Below are 13,062 nucleotides of genomic sequence, written 5' to 3' on the forward strand. Positions count from 1 at the left end.
GAGCCGCATTACAGGTGGGATGACGCTGTCTGAGAGACTCAGTGTGGTGGGGACGATGCGTTTCGTGGGTTAACAGCACTCATTTCTGCCCCTGTCTCTGATGCTCAAGAAAAGGTGGTGTCTATTATTCACTCACTGCCGAAGACGGCTCCGCGATTCTTCTCTCCAGACTCAACGCTAATGCTGTATCCATGTGCAATGCTGTTGACAGCTTTACCCCAACTAAATCTAAAGGTACGTGTGTATTAAGTGTCACTCATCGATTTTCGCTTGCACCATCAATGTTTTTGGACTGTAATGCATGTGTTATTGCGCTGGCATTGTTGAGATGGCAATAGGCCGTCACGTACAATGCGTGAATAATATCAGCGCTCGCCTGTTGCCAGGAAACAAACGCGCTGAGTGCTGTTGCTGTTACACTGTTGTTTATGAAAATGATCTGCTCGTCAATCAATCAGTCAGGTTCGGGCAGCTGATGGACTTGTTGTGTCCTGTCGTGTCACCCTCACTTCTGTGATGGGATTCATTTATCAGGGCCTGATCCATCACCTAAAGCGCTCAGTTATCCGCAAAATATATCTGTAACTAACCGGTTGTTTGTGACATTACTGTCGTTCACGGACTGCGTTGAAACACATAGGGAGATCACTGCTTCTGTATGGAACGATGCTAGTTATTCATTTTATTTGGGGGGAAAAACAGAAGGAGCAAAAACATTCCAATCGAAGCAACCAAATCACAATAAATCCTAGTAGCTGTGATACAGCGGTACATTTCATGGAGCTGTGCCTGCGTGTTGTGCATGGTCAATGGGAATTAATGATGCTCAGGGACAGATGGTTCACGGGTTACCTGTTGCTATAACGACCGGCCCTTATATTGCGTTAACTGCATTGTGTTGCTTTCCATGAATTGAGCTCAGGTGGCCTATTTCAGATGCGTTTTCCTTCACTGCAACTACATTTTCTTTTGCAATTGCTGTAATATATTTGACCTTACACGGCTAAGTGTGTTTATATATTTATTTCACTCAGACACGCTGCAGCTCATTTCACTGAGATGAAACAAATCTTAATGCATGACCTCTTTCCCTCCCTCACAGTTTCTCTGTATTTAATTTTTCCTGTTTATAGCGAAATCTTTTGTATGTCCCATAGGCCATGCAGACTTGCTGTATAATTGTTTTTTTTTTTTTCACCATGTTATTTTTTAGGACATGTCTACCTTATATCAAAATACCATGTTTTTTGGACATCCACATGTTTGTAGGCACAGTGCTATGATAATACCATGTATATTTGTTTGTACTGGACAAAGCATGGTGGTAATACCATGGGGGGGGTTTTGGGACATTTTGTTCCTTTTTTGTAAGGCATGCTATTTTTAGGACATGTATGTTATTTTACTTCCATGTTTTTGAACATATATCATGTTGCTTTTTTTTTTTTTTTTTGAAAGTGACATTTTTTAAAGTTATTTTTTAGAACATGTGTGGTACAACGGGGCTAAAGGCACACCCTAAGAAAAATGGGCTTTTCACTACGCCCAAAGTGTATGATTGCAGAAAAATATATATGTTTGTACTGAACATTTATGGAGCAACATATTTTGTGTGAAAATAAATCATACAATTCGCTTATTTTGTTTAAAAATCTTATAAATGTATGAGGTGGCAAAGAGGGCCTTTTACCCCAAACACAGGACACAAGGCACACAGTATTGATACAAATACTTTAGCATAATGTTTTTTTTTTTTAATTATATTATTTAAAATGAAAAATGAACACTCAAAATAATCACTTAAGAAATGTTTGCACTATTTTCTGCTTATTTTGATTATTAAAAAATAATTATTGTTCAATAAATATACTGTCACTAAATATGTTAATATAAAACATATATTTTAAAATACAGAAACAAAATCATTTTAAAATGAGAAGATCCTATAGTAATCTAATATAGATTTACTGTAGTAACAACAAATTATATTGTATATGAAATTATTAATAGCACGTTTTTAAATATGATGGTTTCATTCTAAACATGGCGTGATTACCTCAAAGACGGACACCCAAACATAATATATGATATTTACCATCTGAATCTAACAATGTCATGTTAACAAATGGAAAAGTCAGCCTTCTGTGAATTATCATGTTTATTATTGTGCCTTTAGCCCCAACAGCAGAGGCATTTTTTTTACCCCAAATACCATACTTTTACATATTTTTTCGTTATTTAAAAACTGTTGCTTTAATTATCTTAAACAAAACTGAAAATCAATTTTATACATGTACCATGCTAATACTGTTTCTTAGTGCCATGGACATAATACCATGTTATTTTTTAGGCCATGTACTATCTTAGCGTTTTGGTAATGTCATGTTTTAGACATGTGCCATTGTTTTTTGTTGGTTGGTTTGAACATGTACCTTGGCTTGGTAAACCCACATTTTTTGGACATACCATGAAAACAGCATGTTCCGTAATAATATTACCATAATAATACTAAGTTTTATGTTTTGGACATAGAGAGCAACGTTCTGCAGGTGTGTCTGGAAATTTTATTTCTAATTGTTCTGCAGCTCTTCTTGGAAAGCATCAGCTGGTGTGATGAGCAGGGTGTGTGTTGTTCACTACCATGGTACTGAATCATTACATATCAAAGTACCTTGGTATTAGCTTATAATACTTGGGTAATGAAGTAAATTAAGCCCAGATCTTGTGGTTTAGTCTTAATTGACCTCATTACGATCACCGTAGTCCTGTCTCTCTCTGCTGTGACGGCTAACCCCAAATCACGTAGAAATATTTGACCCACATACGGCACTGAAACATGGCAGACAGCCTGGTGCCTCTGCAATCTTCTTCCGTTGCAGCTTTTTCTTATGGGCTTTAAAGGGCAATCTGATTTAAGCATATCTACCTGCGTCCAAGACTTCAACGTCAGGCATGTTTATGTCTGAACCACCTGTGTGATTTGGTTCTGGGAGGGATGTAGCTTGAATGCTAGGTGTTTTGTATGACACAGTGGCCTACTTTTGTTTTGGTGGTTTACGAATACATCATCTCACCTTATTTTTTGAAAATAGAAACTGGATGTGTGTTTCTGAAAGCAGTACAAGGACTACAAATAGTCACGTCGTCACTCATCGGACGCGTCAGTTCTCTTTTTAAACTGATGGATGTCACTTGTCAATTCAGATTTCCGTCATGTAACCCATTAATGTCAAATGCCAGAGGTCATTAGCCCCCAGCTGTGGCCAGACTTTTTATTATCATCTTGAGGGCTGCAGGCTAATATTATCTGACATGGCAGCGAATGCTGTTTGCAAATTAACAAGCCACAGGAAGAGGCTTGATTGGCCAAATATGTCTGAGCCATAAGCTGCTTTGATTATTAATGCCACAGTGTGGCTGATCTCTCACAGATCCATTTGAGCAGCCCGTGCGACTGACATATGCTTCGACTTGGATGAGTGCAAGTGAATTGTCAAAGGGTTAATTGTGGAATTGGCATCTGTTTCTGAGGTGGAGCTTGAGTCAGCACTGGCTTTAGATACTTTACTTTTATGTGGAGCTCTTGTAGTGTGGTACTTGAGGAAAAAACTGGAAAAATCAATGTTTGCGAGGCGTCCGTTTATACAGCGAGAGAAGAATGTCAGGGGATGTCATACGGTAAGAGAACTAATTGGTGATTGGCCATTAATTCCTTGATGGGTGTCTTTGTCACGTTGGCAGTGACTCCCAAAGAAGGGGCGCACATACCGCAGTGGGTATGTGATAAGGGGATACTTGGAAAGTATGTGTTTTTTGTAATTATCCAATATGATATATATATATATATTTTTTTTTTTTTTTTTTTTTTTTTAAGAATTCACCAAGCTTGCATTTATTTGATCCGAAGTACATGTACAGCAAAAACAGTAATATTATTAAATGTTTTTACTCTTTAAAATAACTGCTTTCTATTTGAGTATAGTTGAAAATGTAATTTATTTCTGTGATCAAAGCTAAATTTCAGCATCATTACTCCAGTCTTACACTATGCAATTTTTTTCTTTTTCTTTTTCGAAAGAAATTATGGAAAACTAATACTTTTATTTAGCAAGGATGCTTTTAATTGATCAAAATTGATGATAAAGACATTTATAATGCTACAAAAGGTTTCTATTTCAGATAAATGCTGTTCTTCTGAACTTTCTATTCATCAAAGAAACCTGAAAAAAATCTGCTCAGCTGTTTTCAACATAACAATAGTAATGTATTTTGAGCAGCAAATCAGAATATGAGAATGATTTCTGAAGGATCGTGTGACTGGAGTGATGCTAAAAATTCAGCTTTGAAATCACAGGCATAAATTACATTTTAAAATATATACAAATATTCATATATACGAATATTCATTTTCATTTTAATATTTCAAAAATACTTAAAATATTACAAAATTTGACTGTTTTTGCCATACATCGGATCAAATTAATGCTGGCTTGGTGAGCAGAAGTGACCTCTTTAAAAAAAAACTAAAAACTTTTGACTGGTATTGTATTACATATTGCATAATTACAAATAAATTCACTTTAAGTTTCATTTATATGTGTTTTTTTAATGAGTCTCTTATGCTCATCAAGACTGCATTAATTTGTTCAAAAATAATATTTAGAAATATTATTATACTTTAAACTTTGTTTTATTATTATTAAAAAGATATTAAAATACAATTTATTCTTGTAATAGCTAAGCTGAATTTTTTTAATGCTGACTTTTGTTGTTTAATAGTTGCATGGAAACCCTGATCAATTTTTTTTTTCAGGATTCTTTGTTGAATATAAAGTTCAACGGAGCAGCATTTATTTAAAATATATTTTATTTGTAACAATGTAATTGTCTTTACTGTCACTTTTAAATAATTTAATGCATCCATCAATGTGTCTGATCACATGACAAAAAAATGTAACTGCTTTTTCTTTTTAAGGTGTATTATATTGTGATTATATTGTAATGGCCTACTTTTTTATAGTATTTTATTGTATGTTGACGTTTCTATGGATTGTTTTTAGTTATTTATTGTGTCTGCGCAACAAATTTACCTTTGGGTACTAATAAAGATCCCTTGACCTTGACTTTCCCCTATTATAACATCTACAAGAGTGCAAAAGGAGACCATTTTGTCTTTGAACTTGCTTCCTCAGGTTGATGACCCTATTGATATGCTCCCCAAGTCAAGAAAAGCCCTTAGCATCCAGGAAATTGCAGCTCTGGCCAGATCATCATTTAATGGTAAGGATTTAAACACCTGTGGCTTCATCATAAGCATTTATGCATGTTAGCAAAATACTGAGTTAACCAGTCTTTAACAATCCCTGTGTTTCCTTACCAGGCATCTCACAGGTGGTAAAAGATCACGTGACCAAACCCACGGCCATGGCTCAGGGTCGGGTGGCTCATCTGATTGAGTGGAAGGGCTGGTCTAAGCCCTTAGACCCTCCATCTGCTACACTGCAGTCCCACTTTAACTCCTACTCCCACCTCAGCGAGGGAGAGCAGGAGGCCCGGTTTGCAGCAGGTGGGTGTCTCTTTTCACCCTGTTAGTACAGCTGTAAATCTCTGTGCTAATGAAGTGTTAAGGAGATAACCGTAGATATTGATGCTTAGTGTTTAGACATGCGCTATTGTCAAATAATGTGGAAGTTTACTTTATTACTGAACATCAAACTTGTATATTTTGTATGAAATGTATAAACAAATTTGTATATTTTTGATGCTGCAGCTGGATGCTTCGTTTCTTTTAAGGTTTTCAATTTTTCAGCTAATGTGAATCAAAAAACTGCAGTCATGGTAATACTAATATACTAATATACAGATATAATTTTATTATACATTTCTTGCATAGTTCTTAGAGATTTAGAAAATATTATTATTATTATCAAAGATTTAAATTATGGAAGTTTATAAATTAACTGAATTAATTTTTAAAAGTTTAAATATTGAATTCTTATAAATGTAATCTCTCTGTCTGTCTATCCATACAATCCATACATACAACACAGTACAAAATATATATAACTATATATATATATAAAACTTTTGACTTGTGTGTGTATATGTATATATATATATATATATATATATATATACCAGTCAAAAGTTTTTAGCAATTTTTTTTTTGTTTTTCTGCATACCAAACCTACTTTTTTTTATCCGAAGTACAGCAAAAACATCACAATTTTGAAATATTTTTGCGATTAAAGAATAATATGATATACATATTTTATATATATACATATATATATATGTCATTTATTCCTGTGATTTCAAAGCTGAATTTTTAGCATCATTACAGTCACATGATCCTTCTAAAATGTATTCTAATGTTCTGATTTTCTGCTCAGAAAACATTTATCATTATTATTATTATTAATTATTATGTTAAATACAGCTAAGTAGATTTTTGTCAGGTTTCTTTGATAAAGAGAAAGTTCAGAAAGACAGCATTCATCTGAAAATAGAAATCTGTTGTTACATTATAAATGTCTTTTTCATCACTTTTGATCAATTTAAAGCACCCTTGCCAAATAAAAGTATCAATTTCTATCATATTTTCCCCCAATTAAAAAAAAAGAATGGTGTAGTGCATAATGTTACAAACACTTTTTACTTCAGATAAATGCCGATCTTTGGATCTTTCTATTCATTAAAGAATCATGAAAAAAATGTACTCAACTGTTTTAAATATTGATAATAATAATAACAATAATAAATGTTCCTTGCACAGGAAATCAGCATATTAGAATGATTTCTGAAGGATCATGTGACACTGTAGACTGGAGTAAAGATGCTGAAAATGTAGCTTTGATCACAGGAATAACATCAATTATTACATTTTTAAATATATTCAAATATAAAGCAGTTATTTCAAATAATAAAAATATTTCGCTATTACTGGTCTTGCTGTATTTTGGATCAAATAAATGCAGGCTTGGTTAAAAACATTCAAAATCTTACTGTTCAAAAACTTTTGACTGATAATGTGTATGTGTGTGTGTGTGTGTACATATAATGTAAATTATTTTTTGAAATTATAAAAAATATATTTTTACTATAGTATTTATTATTAATAATATTATATCATTAATATATTATAATGAATATAATTAACATTAACATATAATTCAACAATTTTATCAAGTGTCAGTCAACTTTAGCCCGTCCGTGATGTGCCAGCTGAAGGCTTTTAGACTCAGCAGATGGTGTTAAATTAGATTACACAGTCACACAACTACACCTGCTGATCCTGCATGTCAGTTTACTTCATTCCTGTCTTCTGGCTCTCCTCCTTTGACTTTACTTTTCCCGGCAGCTTTTATACTCTGCTACATGTTTGGCTGTCATCAGTTTCCTGACTGCAGTAAATGCAGCTGCTGAGTTAGGCTGGCATTTAACAGCAAAAGCCGAGTCTCTCTGCAGCAGAGCTTGTTCAATCAGAACAAAAGCATCCCGAGTAAACTTCTACGTCATCACCGTGTCAAAAGAGATTTTGTTGCACTGCCGTCTGTTTAATTAGCGTCATTGTGTGAAGTCCAGGGTCATTCGATACGATTCTTCCTTTTTTAGGTGTGGCTGAGCAGTTTGCCATCGCAGAGGCGAAGCTCCGTGCCTGGACTTCTTTAGATGAAGAGGAGATGGAAGAAGAGTCTTATGAAGAGGATCCTCCTCTAAATGACGAGCCAATCACAACAACTCTGAGCTCAGGTGAGCGTGAGTACACACACGTCAATATACAGTTGCCCTTGAAAGTATTTAGACACTTATACCGTGTCCTAACTACACGTGACATGACAAAATTCCAGTGACAAGCAATTTGGCAAATTTCTTGAGCAACACATCAGCGTAATAGAAGGATTATGTGATAACTGTATAAGGAGTAGTTCACTTTCAGAACAAAAATTTACAGATAATGTACTCACCCCCTTGTCATCCAAGATGTTCATGTCTTTCTTTCTTCAGTTGTGAAGAAATAGTGTTTTTTGAGGAAAACATTTCAGGATTTCATCTCCATATAATGGACTTCTATGGTGCCCCCGAGTTTGAACTTCCAAAATGCAGTTTAAATGCAGCTTCAAATGGCTCTGAATGACCCCAGCCGAGGAAGAAGGGTCTTATCTAGCGAAATGATCAGGTATTTTCTAAAAAAAATTACAATTTATATACTTTTTAATCTCAAACGCTTGTCTTGCCGAGCTAGACAAGATGAGCATTTAAGGTTAAAAAGTATATAAATTGTGATTTTTAAAGAAAATAACCCATCGTTTTGCTGGATAAGACCATTCTTTCATTGGCTCTGATCGTTTAGAGCCCTTTGAAGCTGCATTTAAACGGCATTTTGGAAGTTCAAACTCAGGGGCACCATAGAAGTCCATTATATGGAGAGAAATTCTGAAATGTTTTACTCAAAAAAACACTATTTCTTCACAACTGAAGAAAGACATTAACATCTTGGATGACAAGGGGGTGAGTGCATTATCTGTAAATTTTTATTCTGAAAGTGAACTACTCCTTTAAGACTGGCTGCTGAAAAAAAGACCTATTTTTGTAGTTGAGGTGAAACGTTTACATACACCTTGCAGGATCTGCAAAATGTGAATTATTTTACCAAAACAAGAGGGATTATACAAAATGCATGTTATTTTATATTTAGTACTGACCTGAATAAGATATTTCGGTAACACTGTTTTACGGTTTCTTAACTAGTTGCTTATTAGCATGCATATTACTAGAATATTAACCATTTATTAGTACTAATTAAGCACATATTAATGCCTTATTCTACATGACCTTATTCTGCATCCCTAATCCTACCCAATACCTAAACTTAACAACTAGCTTACTAACTATTAATAAGCAGCAAATTAGGAATTTATTGAGGGAAAAAGTTAATAGTTAATAAGAGGGAGATAATAGTTAATAAGTGTTTCTTATTCTAAAGTGTCACTGATATTTCACATAAAAGATGTTTACATATAGTCCAAAGAGAAAATAATAGTTGAATTTATAAAAATTACCTTGTTCAAAAGTTTACATACACTTGATTCTTAGTACTGTGTTGTTATCTGAATGATCCACAGCTGTTTTTAATTCTGTTGAGTGATAGTTGTTCATGAGTCCCTTGTTTGTTCTGAACAGTTAAACCCCCTGCTTTTCTTCAGTAAAATCCATTAGGTACCACAAATTGTCTGGTTTTTTCAGCATTTCTGCATATTTGAACTCTTTACCATGACTATGATTTTAAGATCCATCTTCTCACACTGAGGACAACTGAGGGACTCATGTGCAACTATTACAGAAGGCTCAAACACTCACTGATGCTTCAGAAGGAAAAACAATGCATTAAGAACCAGGGGGTGAAAATTTTTGAACAGAATGAAGATGTGCACATCTTTCTAATTTTGCCGAAATATCGTATGTTTTAATTACGTACAACCCTTCTAGATGTTACATGTTTCCCAGAAGACAAAATAATTTCAATTTACCCTGATCTTCAAATTAAAAAAGTCCCTCAGTTATCCTCAGTGTGAAAAGATGGATCTCAAAATCATACAGTCATTGTTGGAATGGTCAGTACTAAATAACAAATAGCATGCATTTTGTATGATCCCTCTCATTTTTTTTTTCAAATAGTTAATATTTTGCAGATTCTAAAAGGTGTATGTAAACTTTTGACCTCAACTGTATATATTAAAATAGTACGGAAGCCTGTTTCCAGGACTGAATAGAAAATAAAAAATACAAATTTATTATAGTCACAATTCTAGTATTATGTGTTTTAAGTGCCACTTGATTTGATGTTTTGTATGCAATGCAGTGACATTCAGACATTTTCACTTCAGTGTCAAAAGTGTTCAGATACATTTTGTGGACCCTGTGTATTTGCATTGTCCTTGTCGCAGTGCATGTCTTTTTTTGTAGAACATCAGCAGCTTTGTTTTCTCATTCATCCTTTCTGCTCTTTACCATCTGCCTTTTCTTTTGTGTTTTCTGCTTATCTTGATTCTTTTTTTGGACCATTTGTCCTTCATGCTGTCTTTCTGTCTGTGTCCATCTTTTCCACTCCTGCCCTCTCTGACCCGTATCCATAGGTATACTTACACTTTGCTCCTCCCTCAGACGCTGTATTATCCAATCAAAGCTACCCAGTGCCAAGTCAGGCTGAGACAGACACCGCTGAAATCCCATGCACTGACGGCACGCTCAGCCAATCAGAACCCGACGACCAGCTCATCTCAGACGAAGTGCCACCACATGCCCAAGAACTCCAGCTTTCAGAAGGCGAGGGCGACAGGGCCACATGTGCGGTTCACAAACCAGACCGAAGGCCTTTGTGGAGCAAGGGAGACTCCTGCTACTACTCCACCTCCTACTCCGAGTCTGGCCTTTCCCCCGAGGACGAAGAAGAGGAGGATGGAAGAGATGTGGAGGAAGGGGAGGACAACGTCTTTCAGGAAGTCATCCGCTGGTACAGACACTGCCGAAGCATCTCCGATACCTCTGGAGCTGTGTCTTTTGATGAGGAAGAGGAGGAGGACGAAGAACAGGAAGAAGGTTTCAAACAGTGACGCTGTGCTCTCGCTCGCCCTTTTGTCTCGGTCCCTTTGTAGTAACCCTTCTGTGAAGTGTTTGTCCAGTCTGTTATGCATTCAGAGACAATGACTTGTTTTCCTTTCCATACTTTTGAAGGGATAGTTCATCTAGAAATGAAAATTCTGTCTTTGTTTTCGCTCCCTCTTGGCTATCGAAATCTGTTTGACTTTCTACTGTGGAACACAAATGATGTGAGGCAGAATCAGGGTTATAGTTAACAGTAACACTTTATTAGTTAACATTAACTAAGAATGGACAGTACTTCTACAGCGTTTATAATCTTAGTTAATGTTAATTTCAGCATTTACTAATGTATTATTTAACCATAATTTGTGAACTAACATGAACAAACAATGAACGACTGTATTTTTTATTAACCAACATTAACAAAGATTAATAAATAGTGTAATAAATGCATTGTTCGTGTTAGTTAAAACATTAACTAATGTTAACAAGTGACAACTAGTTAACCACAACTGGAGCTAAAGTTAAAACCATTTTTTTTTACTTGAAATAAAAATAAATATTAATTTGAATACTAATTTCTCATTTTAATTTAGTTGAAAAACGTAAAAACTATTAAAAATGTCAAAAACACAACAAAAGTATTAAAAATGAAAATAGAAAATATTAAATAAAAACTACAGTATAATAGTATCTCTTTGATGATACAATTCAAGCCAGTGTTATTTTAGTATCACTGACATACTATTATAATATTGTTAATATTTTAGATTTGATATTTTTTAGGTTTTATTTAGTTGTTTTTGTCATTTTTATGTTTTTGTTTAAATACATGTGCATTACTAAACTTCATGAAAATGAGATTTCTTGCCTTGGCAACTAGAAATAAAATACATATTTTTCAGACTTTATTTAATTTTTATCTATTTTATTATTTTAATGTAATCGTGGTTTTAGTTTTAGTTAATGATAATAACCCTGAAGCAAGCTGCTCTCTTCCTAACTGTGAAATTTTAGCCACAAAAAAGATCACTAGAACACTAAAAATATAGTGTATAAGTCACGTGGACCACTTATGATACTTACTGGTGCTTATTTAAAGTTTCACTTTCAATCATTCATTTTCATTTCAAGTATAAACTTCACTGTATAGAAAAGAGCAGCATGAACATTCATCAAAAAGATCAAGTAACTGTAGACAGGATTTCCATTTCTGAGAGAACTACCCCTCTCTATCCCTGCTCCCTCTTGATCTACATGTTCTTCGTTTAAAATGAGCGTTCAAGAAACTACAGTACTTTTTCCTCATCCAAGCGGCGAGTAGGATGATAGTGACATTATGACAGCAGTTTCCACGTGATGTTCATTACCTGCGCTCTCGGTGTATTCAGCAGCCTCACCGTTTGTCGCGTATCTGTGACGACACATCAAGAGACTGGAATATCCCTGTGAGGAACATGGTTTCAAACGTTTTCCTTTTGTGACTGTTCAAAAGTGACGTAATGCTCATAGTAAAATGTTGTTAAAACTTCAGGATCGTGGGTTTGCTGAGGGACAGAAAACCCCCCGTGGTTCATTTTGTTTGGGTTTAGATGTCACGCTGCAAGTGCTTGTGTGTCTCGGCTTGCTCCAGAAGGTGAAGGAGGTTTCTGCTTTGATGGAGCGTTGTAACTATGAATAGAATGTGCCTGTTATTATGATCACTGTGTGATGTATATTACCAAACTATGGAAGCCCATTTCTGACGCAAAAGATAAGCATGCTTTGGTAAATCATCATGACATCCAATGTTTTGAGTTATATTTATGGCAGTCATATTTATAAAATAAAACATCTAAATTATGACAGTCATACACAGAAATTATGACTTGCTACAGTGAAATGAATACATCATTTATGAGATGAAAAGTCAATTATGAGATTTGAGATGGCTGTCAAAATTGACATAAAAATAGAAAGTCATAATTATGACATCATTTATGAGATGAAAAGTAGAAATTAGACAAAAAGTAAATTTTTTGTCATATTTGATCTCATATTTTTGACTTTCTACATAATTATGTCTGTCAGAATTTTGACTTTTTATCTCATAATTCCGACTTTTTATCTCATAATTTCGACTTTTTATCTCATAATTTCGACTTTTTATATCACAATTATGTATGTCAGAATTTTGACTTTTTATCTCATAATTCCGACTTTTTATCTCATAGTTTCGACTTTTTATTTCATAGTTATGTCTGTTGGAATTTTGACTTTTTATCTCATAATTTCGATTTTTTATCTCATAGCTTCGACTTTTTATTTCATAGTTATGTCTGTTGGAATTTTGACTTTTTATCTCATAATTTCGATCTTTCATAATTATGTCTGTCAGAATTTTGACTTATAATTCTATCTCATAATTTCAACTTTTTATTTCACAATTATGTATGTCAGAATTTTGACTTTTTATCTCAT

At 34.3% G+C, this 13,062-nt stretch overlaps 1 protein-coding gene across 1 annotated transcript; it reads left to right on the plus strand.

Annotated features, from left to right (window-relative positions):
• Positions 1–13,062, plus strand: fam131aa (family with sequence similarity 131 member Aa). The gene is made up of 5 exons (XM_073849556.1): positions 1–234; positions 5,193–5,280; positions 5,381–5,566; positions 7,615–7,752; positions 10,165–13,062. Exons 1-5 carry the CDS (start codon positions 181–183, stop codon positions 10,611–10,613), a joined length of 915 nt encoding a protein of 304 aa, XP_073705657.1. The 5' UTR covers positions 1–180; the 3' UTR covers positions 10,614–13,062.

Source organism: Garra rufa, chromosome 10, assembly GCF_049309525.1.
Source record: "Garra rufa chromosome 10, GarRuf1.0, whole genome shotgun sequence".
Lineage (NCBI taxonomy): Eukaryota > Metazoa > Chordata > Actinopteri > Cypriniformes > Cyprinidae > Garra > Garra rufa.